Source organism: Hyla sarda, chromosome 3 (assembly GCF_029499605.1).
Source record: "Hyla sarda isolate aHylSar1 chromosome 3, aHylSar1.hap1, whole genome shotgun sequence".
Taxonomy (NCBI): Eukaryota; Metazoa; Chordata; class Amphibia; order Anura; family Hylidae; genus Hyla; species Hyla sarda.
The window spans coordinates 246,183,109-246,199,017 of record NC_079191.1 but is presented as its reverse complement, the minus strand read 5'-3'; the positions used below and the strand labels follow the sequence as shown (position 1 = coordinate 246,199,017).

At 45.2% G+C, this 15,909-nt stretch overlaps 2 protein-coding genes across 3 annotated transcripts in view; one reads left to right on the top strand and one right to left on the bottom strand.

The window, feature by feature from the left end:
• Positions 1 to 1,233: 1,233 nt before the first annotated feature.
• On the bottom strand, positions 1,234 to 15,786 carry LOC130362240 (uncharacterized). Its single transcript, XM_056566398.1, has 5 exons — positions 15,650 to 15,786; positions 15,058 to 15,169; positions 14,877 to 14,972; positions 13,292 to 14,794; positions 1,234 to 1,532 (listed from the first exon to the last, which is right to left on the bottom strand). Exons 4-5 carry the CDS (start codon positions 14,694 to 14,696, stop codon positions 1,525 to 1,527), a joined length of 1,413 nt encoding a protein of 470 aa, XP_056422373.1. The 5' UTR covers positions 14,697 to 14,794; positions 14,877 to 14,972; positions 15,058 to 15,169; positions 15,650 to 15,786; the 3' UTR covers positions 1,234 to 1,524.
• Positions 15,174 to 15,909, top strand: part of ZUP1 (zinc finger containing ubiquitin peptidase 1) — a 32,583-nt gene continuing 31,847 nt past the window's right edge. The window contains exon 1 of one of the 2 annotated variants that reach the window (XM_056566392.1): positions 15,174 to 15,288. The gene's annotated coding sequence lies outside the window, so the exon portion shown is untranslated. Of the gene's footprint in view, positions 15,289 to 15,782; positions 15,889 to 15,909 lie in introns of those variants that run through there. The other variant, XM_056566395.1, reaches the window with a different exon arrangement.

The following is a 15,909-nucleotide window of genomic DNA, read 5'->3' as shown; positions in this document are numbered from 1 at the left end:
ATCCAAACATGCTAGGACACATGATATTAACCTCTATTACGTGTTGCCACTCGTTATATATGGTAAAACTTAATGACGGGTTCCCTTTAACATGTCAAAGGATGTCAGTCCTGGGTCAGTGTGTGACTTAATGCAAGGGCTATAAAGTGAGCGCTCACTTCATAGCCATGTCGTAAGTATTTATCTAAAAGTCATAGAGGATGGAATGGGGGAGTTGGCGGGAAGCGGTCCTCTGGATAAAGTGCCTTAAGGGGAAGAAGGGCAGGGATTCCTCAAAGCAGTAAGACAGGTGGAACATTAAGGGTGTGATGATGCAGCAGCGTCCGCGATGGTACTTGGGGAACGGTAGGTAAGGGACAATGACATAAATAATGATGGCAAAGGCCAGCCTCATGTAAATGTGGCAACCTCCATAGCTATGCCATTGGTTCCTCCGTATATACATACATATATGACCTATGCCATATTCTTGTCCTATAACCCTCCCTCTCTTCATACGTTAACCAATAATCATAGCCAGAACATCTGGGTATGTCTATTCTTTCTGCAGACACTGGAATTTGAATTTCCGCGCCGGAATCATCTGGCACGGAAATTCAAATTCCAGTGTCAGCAGAAAGAATATTCTGCAATGTGAACAGTGAAGCACAATCCCATTGAACTCAATGGGACTCTGCCGCTGCGGAATCTCTGTGTGGAAATCTGCATGGAAATGTGATCATAGCCAAAGGCTTCTGATCTGAGCTGGAGGTGAGGATGAAGTTGGGTGGAGGTACCTTTTCTGACAAATATTCCACTTACCTCCTCAAAAGTATTTTTTTTTTTTTTTTGGGGGGGGGGGGGGGGGGGGGGGATTCCTTTTTGTTTTCCCTTCCGATGTGGACTTTTTATGCGTTTGTTTAGTTGTTTTTTTTTTATTTATTTTTTTTGCCTATGTGCATTTGCATAGTTTTTGTAGATGGTACACTAGTAGAAGTGGATGTTCCACAAAAACGTGGCACTGCTGCTCAAGTGTCATGAACACAGTCATGTTTATACCATAGACCTGTTTGAGGTCTCTGAAGAAGGCAATAATAATATCTCCTAATTTCATGACATATGACTTGCATTTTTCTTAAAAATTCACCAGAATTTTTTTAAGACTTTAAATTGCTACAAAAATGTAGAGTTTAGGAGATTTTCCTATCCTTGGTGATGGAAAATATGGATTTAATAAAAGACAGGAGGCGAATATTATGCATTGCAACTCTTTCTTTACTGTTTAGCAGTGAAATAGTTAAAATGTATACTACAGAAAACTTTAAGAACAGTGCAATCAAACATGCTATGCGACCATAAAATAGACAATAGGAACAGAGCCCAGGTGGTGTCTCATAGAAGTATCAATCTTTCTTTGATGGTAGCAAGGACAGATGAGTAAAATAGAAGAATGTCAAACAGAAAATGAAGACTACAAGAATCCACACTTCTCGGCTTGAACCGAACCAGATAAAGATGTGAGGATGATCTGTCATCCATGCGAATCTAAAATGCTGTCGAAAAAAAAACGAGTAAAGAATTATAGGGATGGGTTAATTGTTTGTCTCCTGTCTTTAATAAAATATATATTTTCCATTACCAAGGATAGGAAAATCTCCAATTTTATAACAGACAGGAGGGCACACAATATGTAAGTTTAAAGGGGTATTCCAGGCAAAAACATTTTATCCCCTATCCTTGCGGGTGCTGCAAGGAGATCGCGGGGGGGTCCCAGCAACGGGCCCCCCGCAATCTCCTTGCAGCACCCGCATTCTATGCGGGGGACTGCGTCTCTAGATTCGGAAACCTCCGCGCCCCCTCCCATAGCCCCCTCCCATAGACATGAATGGAGGAAACCTCCGCGCCCCCTCCCATAGACATGAATGGAGGGGGCATGGCGTGACATCACGTCCCCAGTCCCGGAAACACAGAGGTTTCTGAAACTAGAGACGCAATCCCCGCATAGAATGCGGGTGCTGCAAGGAGATCGCGGCGGGTCCCAGCAGTGGGCTCCCAGCGATCAGACATCTTATCCCCTATCCTTTGGATATGGGATAAAATGTTTTTGCCTGGAATACCCCTTTAAAGATTATAGAAAAAATACATAGAACAGTTATAACATGTTATGTATAATATAATTAAAGAATAACATAGAAACATGAGATTCCGGTCTAAAGTAAAAGGCTTTGAAAGTGGATTGTGAAGACCAGTTAGCTGCTCTAAGTATATCTGATAAAGAATAGGGATCGACCGATATCGTTTTTTTAGGGCCGATACCGATAATCGGTGCAGGTTAGGGCCGATAGCCGATAACTTATACCGATATTCCGGTATAAGTTATCGGCTATTTAACCCCCTGCGACACCGCGGCAGAACATTGATTTAAAGCGATTGATTTAAAGCGGGCGCTTTAAATCAAGATCTGCAGTGGCTTTTGCGGGGCCATAGGCCGCCGCCACCACCCGCTTCTCTCCCCTACCTGTCAGGGTGGTCCGGGCCATCCATCCATCGTTCATGTAGTGTCCGGGGGCGTTCCGGGTGAAGAGTGAACCGGTCCGGGCTGTCCTTCTTCTCCGGCGGTCATCTTCTCCACTCCGGGCATGCTCCGGCCTAGTACGCTGCATAGACGCCGCTGCGCAGTGACGCCCGTGCGCAGCGACGCACCTGACGTCACGGCCTCTATGCAGTGTACTAGGCCGGAGCCTGCCCGGAGTGGAGAAGAAGGACAGCCCGGACCGGTTCACTCTTCATCCGGAACGCCCCCTGACACTACATGAAGGAAGGATGGATGGCCCGGACCACCCCATTACGGGTAAATACATTTTTTTTATTGACTCGGAGGGTGGGGGAGGGGCCCGACCGGTATAGCGGTATGGGCAAAAATCCATACCGCTATACCGCCCAGCATCACGGTGGGGGGTGCGACGCGGTGCGGTGGGTCGGGGGTGCGGTGCGGCGGGTCGGGGGGGGGGGGGGGGTGGCGCTCGAGGTGCGGGGGACGGGGCATTATCGGCAAGATAATTGCCAATACCGATAATGCCCAAAATCGTGATTATCGGCCGATAATATTGGCCATACCGATAATCGGTCGATCCCTAATAAAGAACCTCCAGATTGTATTCACTAAAAGTAGAAACATCTATTCTGGCAATATCCATAAACTGTTTAACCATCTATGTAAAGTGGTAGAAGATACAGGTAAATGAGGTTTACAGTAGGAATTAAGGAGTTGGGAAGAAGATTGATGTGTAAGAGAAGACGTTTTAGATTCATAAGCTTATAAGCAACAAACTATGGTACACATAATTTATCATAATGAGGGAAAGAAGGATAAAAAGACCGAAGATAGGTTAGTTTTAATCTGTCTGAAGATGGAAAACTGGACTCCACGAGGGAAATATTTTGTCTGCAAGATATATAAAATGCTTTAACATCAGAATCCTCTTGATAGAGATCAAACATAAAAGAACTAAGTTTGAAGGATACAAATTTAAGAGATAAAGAATCATTATCTTCCCATGAAGTAAATACATTTAAAAGAATGTTTACATCCCAGGTGGAATGATATTTAGGTAAAGGTGGTCTTTTCAACTGCCAAATTTATTGAAGATACTGTTGGGAAGAAGGATGAATAGAAATGTAAGATAAGCATTCTTTACCATCCAATCTCCTTGTAACAGGATGCCCCTTCTTGAAATGATAATACCATTAATAGGTTTCTTAACCCCTTAAGGACGCAGGGCGTACCCATACATCCCTGTTTCCGAGTCCTTAAGGACTCGGGGCGTACAGGTACGGTCTGCATTCTTACAGCCCCTGCCGCTCGCCCGACGGGGACCGGACCGGGATGCCTGCTGATATCGTTCAGCAGGCATCCCAGCATATGGGCCAGGGGGGTCCTGAAGTCCCCCCATATCGCCGATTTGCGGCGATTCTGGGCTGATCTCTGATGACCCGATAGCCCGTAAAATAGGGATGATCAGAGATATCGGAGACGACACCGATCATCCTGAAGGATAGGAACGAGGTGTCAGTGATGCCACCTCCTCCTATCCCCTGCCAACCGACCAATGACAGTTGGGGGTGGGGGGGGGGGGAGGGTTACAGCTGAATTCCCCGCTCTGCCCACCCCTGGATGTCGGGCAGAGCGGGGGGAAGATGGCGGTGGGTACCCGAACAGTTCAGGATGGCGGCGTGACCGGCGATCGCGGCGGGATTGGCGCAAGCAGTGGCGGGATCGGTGGAAGTGAAGAGGCAGCGGCGGAGCAGCAATGGAAGCAGCAGTGAAGATCAAGTAACCTTCACTGCTGCCTTCTAGGAGTTGCAAAACTACAACTCCCAGCATGCCCAGACAGCCGAAGGCTGTCTTGCCATGCTGGGAGTTGTAGTTTTGCAACATCTGGAGGGCCACAGTTTGGAGACCACTATACAGTGGTGTCCAAACTGTAGCACTCCAGATGTTGCAAAACTACAACTCCAAGCATGCCCAGACTGCCCAGGCATGTTGGAAGTTGTAGTTCGGCAACACAAGGCCCTTCATATGTTGCCGGACTACAACTCCCAGCATGCCTGGGCAGTCTGAGCATGCTTGGAGTTGTAGTTTTGCAACATCTGAAGGGCTACAGTTTGGACACCACTACACAGTGGTCTCCAAACTGTTCCCCTCCAGTTGTTGCATAACTACAACTCCCAACATGTCCTTCAGCTGTCTGAGCATGCTGGGAGCTGTAGTTTTGCAACAACTGGAGGCACACTGGTTGGGAAACATTGTCTACCTAACTCAGTGTTTTGCAACCAGTGTGCCTCCAGTTGCATAACTGCAACCCCCAGCATGCACGGACAGCCAAAGGGCATGCTGGGAGTTGTAGTTTTGCAACAGCTAGAGGTTTGCCCCCTTCCCCCCATGTGAATGTACAGGGTACATTCACACGGGCAGGGGTTTACAGTGAGTCTCTCGCTGCAAGTTTGAGATGCTGCAAATTTTCTGCTGCAGCTCATACTCCCAGCGGGAAACTCGCTGTGAACCCCTGCCCGTGTGATTGTACCCTAAAAACACTACACTACACCTACACAAAATAAAGGGTAAAAAACTACATATACACATACCCCTACACAGTTACCCCCTCCCCCCAATAAAAATGAGAAACGTCTGGTACGGCACGGTTTCTAAAATGGAGCCTACAGCTGTTGCAAAACAACAACTCCCAGTGTTGCCGGACAGCCATTGACTTTCCAGGCATGCCGGGAGTTCTGCAACAGCTGGAGGTACCGTTTGGAAAACACTGCCGTAGGGTAATTTTGGTATCGGAGGCAAGTGTAATTCTTGCATCCGGGTCAAATCCCTAATTTAGGCCTCAAAAGCGCATGGCGCTCTCTCACTTCGGAGCCCTGTCGTATTTCATGGCTACAGTTTAGTGCCACATATGGGATATTTCTGTACTTGGGAGAAATTGCCTAACAAAGTTTGGGGGCCTTTTTCTCCTTTTATCCCTTATGAAAAGGTAAAGTAAAACATTTTTTACACTAACATGCTGGTGTTGCCCCATACTTTTCATTTTCACAAGAAGTAAAAGTAAAAAAAAAAAAAAGAGTACGGAAATACCCCATATGTGGACGTAAAAAGCTCTGCGGATGCACAAGGCTCAGGATTGAGAGCACCATGTACATTTGAGGTGATTTTCACAGGGGTGGCTGATTGTTACAGCGGTTCTGACATAAACGCAAAAAAAAAAAAGAACACCCACATGTGACCCCATTTTGGAAACTACACCCCTCACGGAATGTAACAAGGGGTATAGTGAGCCTTAACCACCCCACAGGTGTTTGAAGAATTTTCGTTAAATTCGGACGGAAAAATAATTTTTTTTTATTTTTTTCACTAAAATGCTGGTGTTATCCCAAATTTTTTATTTTCACAAAGGGTAATAGGAAATAAGCCCCCCAACATTTGTAACCCCATTTCTTCTGAGTATGGAAATGCCCCATATGTGGATGTAAAGTGCTCTGCGGGCGCACTAAAATGCTCAGAAGAGAAGGAGCGCCATTGGGCTTTTGGAGACAGAATGTGTCTGGAATTGAAGGCCATGTGTGCTTACAAAGTCCCCCGTTGGGACCAAAACAGTGGGACCCTCCCCCCCCCCCCCCCCCCACGTGACTCCATTTTGGAAACTACACCCCTCACAGAATGTAATAAGGGGTGCAGTGAGCATTATCACCCCACAGGTATCTGACAGATTTTTTTTTAACAGTGGTCCATGAAGATGAAAAATGTAAAGAACTGGCAAACGTCAGTGGGGTGTAACTACTCACTGCACCCCTTATTAAATTCTGTGAGGGGTGTAGTTTCCAAAATGGGGTCAGATGTGGTGGTGGTGGTGGTTCTGCTGTTCTGGCACTATGGGAGGTTTGTAAATACACATGGCACCCGACTTCAATTTCATCAAAATTCTGTCTCCAAAAGTCCAATGGCGCTCCTTCTGTTCTGAGACTTGTAGTGCCCCAGCAGAGATCTTAATGTCCACATATGGGGTGTTTTCTTAATCAGGAGAAAGTGGGCTTCAAATTTTTCTCTTATTACACCATGTGAAAAAGAAAAATTTGGCGTAACACCATCATTTTAGTGTTAAAAATCAAATTTTCAATTTTCACGTCAAAATTCAACGCAAAGTCGTCAAACACCTGTGGGGTGTTAAGGCTCACTATACCCCTTGTTACGTTCCTTGAGGGGTGTAGTTTCCCAAATAGTATGCTCTGTTTTTTTTTCTTGCTGTTCTGGCACCCTGGTGACTTTCTAAATGCAACATGCCCCCCAAAAACCATTTCAGCAAAATTCTCTTTCAAAAAGCCAAATTTAGCTCCTTCTCTTCTGAGCATTGTAGTGCACAGCAGAGCATTTAACGTCCACATATGGGGCGTTTTTTTCAATCGAGAGAAACTGGGCTTCAAATTTTGGGGTCCATTTTCACCTATTACCCCTTGTGAAAAAGAAAAATTAGGGGTAACACCATCATTTTAGTGTTAATTTTCCATTTTCACGTCAAACTTCAACACGTCGTCAAACACCTGTGAGGTGTTAAGGTTCACTATACCACTTGGTACGTTCCTTGAGAGGTGTAGTTTCCAAAATAGTATGCCATGTGGGGGTTATTTTGCTGTTCAGGCACCATGGGGGCTTCCTTAATGCAACATGGCCCCCAAAAACCATGACAGCAAAATTTAGATAAAAAAATCCTACAGTTGCTCTTTCCCTCTTGAGCCATGCTATGAGCCCGCAGAGCACTTTGGGGGAGACTTATCAAAACCTGTGCAAAGGAGAAGTTGCCCATAGCAACCAATCAGATCGCTTCTTTCATTTTGCAGAGGCCTTGTTAAAAATGAAAGAAGCGAGCCGATTGGTTGCTATGGGCAACTTTTCCTCTGGACAGGTTTTGATAAATCTCCCCCTTTATGTCAAAATATGAGGTATTTCCATACTCGAGAGAAATTGGGCTACAAATTTTGGGGGGGCTTTTTCTCCATTTACCACTTTTACAGAGGCCAAATAAACATTGGAAATGGAATGACTATGGCTGCATAGAAATGGTAGACTATATACCAATAATAAAGTACATATAATAATGTGAATCACAATGGTAAAGACTACAAAAATGACGAAGCGCAGTCGCACGAAACGTACGTTGGTGTAAGTGCAGGCAGCATCTGGCTCCACATTGGGTTACTCTCATGGTTCTATATATACATTTTTGTAGTCTTTACCATTGTGATTCACATTATTATATGTACTATATTGTTGGTATATAGTCTACTATTTCTATGCAGCCATAGTCATTCCATTTCCAATGTTTATTTGGCCTCTGCCTCCTGTATTCTCTCAGTTCTGTGCACCATGCTCTTGTATTTTGATTTTATTCATATTTGTATATTTATTCAATAAAAATTTGCATTCTTTGGTATTTTGTGTATTGCTGATATTTATTTAGGCGTAAGAACATGTTAGTGTAAAAAATGCAGACTTTGATTTTTCTCCTCCACTTTGCTGCTATTCTTGTGAAACATCTAAAGGGTTAACAAACTTTATGAATGTCATTTTGACTACTTTGTAGGATGTAGTTTCTATAATGGGGTCATTTATGGGGTATTTCTCACAGAAAGGCCCCTCAAATCCACTTCAAACCTGACTGGTCCCTGAAAAATTCAGATTTTGACATTTTCGTGAAAATTTTGAAAATTGCTGCTATACTTTGAAGCCCTCTAATGTCATCAAAAAGTAAAAACATGTCAACTTTCTGATGCCAACATAAAGTAGACATATTATATTTGTGAATTAATATAATAGTAATCAATATTATTTGGAATATCCATTTTCCTTACAAGCAGAGAGTTTAGCCCCTTAAGGACCAAGGGCGTACAGGTACGCCTTTGCTCCCTGGTACTTAAGGACCAAGGGCGTACCTGTACGCCCATGGGAATTTCGGTCCCCGCCGCGCGGGGACCGGGCCCGGGTGACTGCTGATATCTATCATTAGACCCCCCCCATGTCGGCGAATGGCGCAAATCGCAAGTGAATTCACACTTGCCATTTGCGCCGATTCCGGGTCATTACGGGTCTATGGTGACCCGGAATAGAAGGGGGATCGTGGATGTCCTAGACACCCACGATCCCCCTGTAGCAATAGGAGTGAGGTGGCAGAGGTGCCACCCCTCCTATCTCTGCTATTGGTGGTTTAGACGCGACCACCAATAGCAGATCGGGGCGGAGGGGTTTACTTTCGGTTTCCCCGTTCTGCCCACCCACAATAGGTGGGGCAGAACGGGGAAACCGACAGGACCGGCGCCGAAGATCCACTTACCCGTCGGCGACGGCAGCGGACGACGATCAGTGGCGGCAGCGGGCGACGATCGGCGGAAGAAGAGGACGGCGACGCAGCTTCCTGGATCCGACAGAAGCCGGTGAGTTACTTAGCAACATCTGGAGGGCTACAGTCTGAGACCACTATAGTGGTCTCTAAACTGTAACCCTCCAGATGTTGCAAAACTACAACTCCCAGCATGCCCAGAGAGCTGTTTAGGCTTGCTGGGAGTCGCAGTTTTGCAACAGCTGGAGGTCTACAGTTTGAGACCACTGCAAAGTGATCTCTATACTGTGCACCTCCAAATCTTGCAAAACTACAACTCCCAGCATGCCCACACAGCAGTTTGCTGTCTGGGCATGCTGGGAGTTGTAGTTTTGCAACATCTGGAGGTCCACAGTTTGAAGACCCCTATGCAGTGGTCTCTAAACTATAGCTCTCCAGATGTTGCAAAACTGCAACTCCCAGCATGCCTAAACAGCAAACAGCTGTCTCTGCATGCTGGGAGTTGTAGTTGCGATCCCTCCAGCTGTTGCATAACTACATCTCCCAGCATCCCTTTCGGCGATCAGTACATGCTGGGAGTTGAAGTTTTGCAACAGCTGGAGGCACACTGGTTGGAAAATACTGAGTTAGGTAACAGAACCTAACTGAAGGTTTTCCAACCAGTGTGCCTCCAGCTGTTGCAAAAGTACAACTCCCAGCATGCACGGTCTGTCAGTACATGCTGGGAGTTGTAGTTTTGAAACAGCTGGAGGTTTGCCCCCCCCCCCATGTGAACGTACAGGGTACATTCACACAGGCAGGCTTATAGTAAGTTTTCTGCTTCAAGTATGAGCTGCGGCAAATTTTTCGCAGTGCAAACTCCTAGCTGTAAATTCACTGTAAACCTCCGCCAGTGTGAACGTACCCTAAAAACACTACACTGCACTACACTTACACATAATAAAGGGTAAAACACTACATATACACCCCCTTACACTGCCCCCCCCAATAAAAATTAAAAACGTATTGTACGGCAGTGTTTCCAAAACGGAGCCTCCAGCTGTTGCAAAACAACAACTCACAGCATTTCCGGACAGCCACTGACTGTCCAGGCATGCTGGGAGTTTAGCAACAGCTGGAGGCACCCTGTTTGGGAATCACTGGCGTAGAATACCCCAGTTCACCTCTGTGCAATCCCTAATTTAGTCCTCAAATGCTCATGGCGCTCTCTCACTTCAGAGCCCTGTCGTATTTCAAGGAAACAGTTTAGAGCCACATATGGGGTATCTCCGTACTCGGGAGAAATTCCACTACTAATTTTGGGGGCTTTTTTTTCCTTTAACCCCTTAAGAAAAAGAAAAGTTGGGGTCTACACCAGCCTGTTAGTGTAAAAAAAAAAAATTTTTTTACACTATCATGCTGGTGTTGTCCTTTACTTTTTATTTTCACGGGAGGTAAAAGGAAAAAAAGACCCCCAAAATTTGTAAAGCAATTTCTCCTGAGTACGGAAATACCCCATATGTGGGCGTAAAATGCTCTGCGGACGCACAAGGCTCAGGATTGAGAGCGCACCGTGTACATTTGAGGCCTAAATTGGTGATTTGCACAGGGGTGGCTGATTTTACAGCGGTTCTGACATAAACCCAAAAAAATAAATACCCACATGTGACCCCATTTTGGAAACGACACCCCTCACGGAACGTAACAAGGGGTATAGTGAGCCTGAACACCCCACAGGTGTTTGAGACATTTTCATTAAAGTTGGATGGGAAAATGAAAAAAAAATTTTTTTTCACTAAAATGCTGGTGTCACCCTACATTTTTCAATTTCAAAAGGGAAAATAAAAAAAAGCCCCCCAAAATTTGTAACCCAATTTCTTCTGAGTAAGAACATACCCCATATGTGGATGTAAAATGCTCTATGGGTGCACTACAATGCTCAGAAGAGAAGGAGCGCCATTGGGATTTTGAAGAGAAAATTTGTCCGGAATTGAAGGCCACTTGTGTTTACAAAGCCCCCATGGTACCAGAACAATGGACCCCCCCCCCATATGTGACCCCATTTTGGAAACTACACCCCTCATGTAATAAGGGGTACAGTGAACATTTACGCCCCACAGGTGTCTGACAGATTTTTGGAACAGTGATCCGTGAAAATGAAAAATTTTATTTTCCATTTGCACAGCCCACTGTTCCAAAGATCGGTCAAACGCCAGTGGGGTGTAAATGCTCACTGCACCACTTATTAAATTCTGTGAGGGGTGTAGTTTCCAAAATAGGGTCACATGTGGGGGGGTCCACTGTTCTGGCACCACGGGGGGCTTTGTAAATGCACATGGCCCCTGACTACCATTCCAAACGAATTCTCTTTCCAAAAGCTCAATGGTGCTCCTCCTCTTCTGAGCATTGTAGTTCGCCCGTAGTGCACTTCAGGTCAACTTATGGGGTACCTCCATACTCAGAAGAGATGGGGTTACAAATTTTGGGGGGTATTTTCTGCTATTAACCCTTGCAAAAATTTGAAATTTGGGGGGAAACACACATTTTAGTGAAAATTATTATTATTTATTTTACATATGCAAAAGTCGTGAAACCCCTGTGGGGTATTATGGCTCACTTTATTCCTTGTTACGTTCCTCAAGGGGTCTAGTTTCCAAATTTGCTGCTGTACTTTGAAGCCCTCTGGTGTCTTCCAAAAGTAAAAACTTCAATTTTATGATGCAAACATAAAGTAGACATATTGGAAATGTGAATAAAAATAAAAAATATTTGGAATATCCATTTTCCTTACAAGCAGAGAGCTTCAAAGTTAGAAAAATGCTAAATTTTCAAATTTTTCATCAAATTTGGGGATTTTTCACCAAGAAAGGATGCAAGTTACCACAAAATTTTACCACTATGTTAAAGTAGAATATGTCACGAAAAAAACAATCTCGGAATCAGAATGATAACTAAAAGTAGGGATCGACCGATATCGGTTTTTTAGGGCCGATACCGATAATCGGTGCAGGTTAGGGCCGATAGCCGATAACTTATACCGATATTTCGGTATAAGTTATCGGCTATTTAACCCCCTGCGACACCGCTGCAGATCATTGATTTAAAGCGGGCGCTTTAAATCAATGATCTGCAGTGGCTTTTGCGGGGCCATAGGCCGCCGCCGCCACCACCCGCTTCTCTCCCCTATCTGCCAGGGTGCTCCGGGCCATCCATCCATCGTTCCTGTAGTGTCCGGGGGCGTTCCGGGTGGTCCGGGCTGTCCTTCTTCTCCGGCGGGACTCTTCTCCACTCCGGGCAGGCTCCGGCCTAGTATGCTGCATAGACGTCGCTGCGCAGTGACGCCCGTGCGCAGCGACGCACCTGACGTCACGGCGTAGCGGCGTCTATGCAGCATACTAGGCCGGAGCCTGCCCGGAGTGGAGAAGAGGCCCGCCGGAGAAGAAGGACAGCCCGGACCGGACCACCCTCCACCCGGAACGCCCCCGGACACTACAGGAAGGAAGGATGGCCTGGACCACCCCCATTACGGGTAAGTTTAATTTTTTTATTCACTCGGAGGGTGGGGGAGGGGCCCGACCGGTATAGCGGTATGGGAAAAAATCCATACCGGTATACCGCCTAGCATCACGGTGGCGGGTGCGATGCGGTGGGTCGGAGGTGCGGTGCGGCGGGTCGAGGGGGTGGCGGTCGCGGTGCGGGCGGTGCAGGGGGCGGGGCATTATCGGCTTATCGGCAAGATAATTGCCGATACCGATAATGCCCAAAATCGTGATTATCGGCCGATAATATCGGCCATACCGATAATCGGTCGATCCCTAACTAAAAGCATTCCAGAGTTATTAATGTTTAAAGTGACAGTGGTCAGATGTGCAAAAAACGCTCTGGTCCTAACGTGTAAAATGGCCTGGTCCTTAAGGGGTTAAAAGTTAGAAAAATGCTAAATGTTCTAAATTTTTATTACACGCCCCCCTTTCCATAGACTTTTGTTGAGGGAGCAGGCAGGCGTGACGTCACGAGGGGGCGGGCGTGACGTCACAAGGAGCGACCCTGAACACAGAAGCCCGCACACACATCGTTCAGAACAATAACTTCCGGATGCTGGGGAGTGGATCTTCGAAAGCAAGGGAACGGAGTACCCCTTTAAGGTGAAAAAGGGCTGAGTCCTTAATTGGTTAAAAAGCATTGGGTGTGTGATGGAACTGAAAGGACATTTTTTGGGGTTCTCTTATTTCTGAATTCATTAGATGTTGATCTGATACTGAATAATGGATGGGGTGAGGTAGATGAGGTTGGGTTGGGAGGGAAACAAAATCTATTTGCTATCCTGAAATCGTGTGAAGAATCCTTGAATCTGAGGTTAACATATTCGAATTGTGGAAAAAATATATAAGTCTTCTTCCCAATGGAATGTGGGAAGAATATGGACATTTATGACTTACCTGCGGAGGGTCTGAACCTGGTGAAGTCCCGTCGTCCCTTGGATTTCCTAAGTCCTTCTATGGTGGGAAAGAACGGGGAAGGTTTTGTGTAGGGTATGGGATATGAGGGTCTGTTAGTCTGGGAAGGGCCTTTTTGTGTCTGTCTAAATTGTGAATTGCGGCTGGGAAAGTGGTCCCTGCTTCTCCCAGCCCTACCAAAAAACTTTAGAGAGGCCTGAGCCTTATCTAAAGTAGAAGAGAGTCGTACAAATTTAGAGATTTCTTTGATGAAGGATTCACCAAATAACATCCCGTCAGTGGGAGTTCTTGACTCTGAGGTGGCCAAGTGACAAAGTTGGGGATCCAACTTCATTAATATGGCGCGACGGCGTTCGGCACAGAAAGCTGCATTGGTGTTCCCAAACATACAAATAGCTCTCTGAGCCAAGCCTTTTAAAACGTTTACATCGACAGGATTGCCGGTAGAGGCGGCCTCTTCTGAGAGGTCTAATATTTTAGTAAGAGGACCAAGCAAATCCAGAAATTTATCCTGGCATGCTTTGAAAGATCTATCTAGACCCTTTTTGGGGTTTTTACCAGACTTTATTAAATATTTTATTAAAATTGGGTCAATATCGGGAGTAACAGCTGCCTTCAAGGGTAATGTAGGACGGGGACACTCGGCTCTCAATTTATTCCTTGCCGTTTTATCCAGACCTTTTCTGATCCACAAATTTAAATATTTTAGAATCTGGGGATGGGGAACCCGTTCCCCAGAGCTTAGGGGTTTAATTTGTGAGGGATCAAAATATGGAATCCCATTACTGTCTAAAATAATATCTTGATTAACAGGGTTAGGGGAGACAGTATCACTGTCCTCACATATGTCCTGAGAATGAACAGAATCCTCAGGGTCTGAGTCTTCATAATCTATAGTGGAAAAATCATTAGAAGACTCCATATAAGAGTCAGCTTTAACTCTATTAGAGGCTGTCCGAACCCCATCGCCATTTACTTCCTCCCGGGCGGAGGGTTCAGGGTGTGACAATGTGACACCTATGTCATCGCTGCAAGCTTGTTGTGAGCCTTCAAAGTATACTTCACTTTCCCTTTTCTTATGCAGCTTCCTAAGCTTAGAGGGGGTATAGTCGTCAAGAATGATATGCCTCTTTTTTATTGATTTGTCTGTAGGTTTGCAACCCTTAGAGGAATGAGCAGTGTCCTCTGCAGACCAAAACTGATCTAATGGTGATTGTTGAGGCATAGCTTGATCGATAGCAAGCGCCACAGATCTAGCAATTGTCTCCTGCAGTGTTGTCATGGCCCTCTGTACAGACCGGGACACCGATTCATTGACTAGAGACTGAATTTCATCCAAAGTCATGGATTTCAAATCTTTAGTAGAGGATTTCTCTTGGGTGGACATAGTGTGCACTAAATAATAAATATTTAATTAATCTGAATATGTAAATAATATATAGTAACGAATAGTAATGTGGGGAGAGGATTAGGGTAGAGAAATACCTATAGGAGGAAAAAATATTTTTTAGATACTTGCTAAGAATGTATATTGAAATTAATAAATTAGTGGGATAGATTCTGTTACCTATAAACACCCACAAATGATGTTGTAATTCCAGTATAATGAATTGTATAGTAAGGTAATAATGTGGGAAAGGATCAAAGGAGAGAAAAAAAAAACCTATAGGAAGAAAAACATATTTTTAATATTTAATAGAATAGGTACGGTATATGAATAAATGGATATTGAAAGGGAATTGTGTTACCGAAAAAGCACCCACAGATGGTGCTAGAACACCAGGAATGATAGAGACTGCAGGGGAAACCTCCTGTGAAGCCGAATTACAGCTGAATGTATCACCGTATAGGAACTCCGCTCTGTGTGGAGAAGAGGCGGGAAACAGAAAGAAATTACAGCTGCGCAGTGAACAGCATGGTCAGCAGTCAGTCACGTGACCAATGGGCTTATGAGAGTGGGCAGTACAGGAAGCTACGCAGTAAGAAATTAATAATGCAGCTAACATTTAGCAGAATCATGCGAGTGTGCAGAACGAAGGTTCCCTACACTCGATCACGACATTAGAGAAAGGGGGGGGAATCCCCAGTCTACACCATGGGGGAGATTTATCAAAAACTGTATAGAGGAAGAGTGGTCAGCTGCCCATAGCAACCAGATTGCTTCTTTCATTATAAAGGAGACCTGGGAAAAATGAAAGAAGCAATCGGATTGGTTGCTATGGGCAACTGCACCACTCTGCCTCTGCACAGGTGTTGATAAATCTCCCCCATGTATCACCATCTACTGAGGCGCAGTGCCCTTCACACACAACACAACAGTACTACCTGTCCGACCAGTACCTGCTTTGTATCTGCTATATACAGAAGGTGCAGAATCCGCGATGATGTCAAAATCACGTGATCGGAGTAGGCGGAGCTCAGTAGGATAGAAAAGAATGTGGCTGAACGACCTGTGATGATTAGAATGATCATGTGACAGGAGTGGGCGGAGTTCTCTCCCAGAGAGGGTTGCTTTCAAGTTCAGGGAAATGACAGAAGAAGAAAAAATTGATTTGGAGTGGAGGTCACATGTTTCCTGTGTAGGGTGGAACTCAAGTCTG

Excerpts from the sequence above, each read along its gene's own strand:
- LOC130362240 (XM_056566398.1), bottom strand. The coding sequence starts at position 14,696 with ATGTCCACCCAAGAGAAATCCTCTACTAAAGATTTGAAATCCATGACT.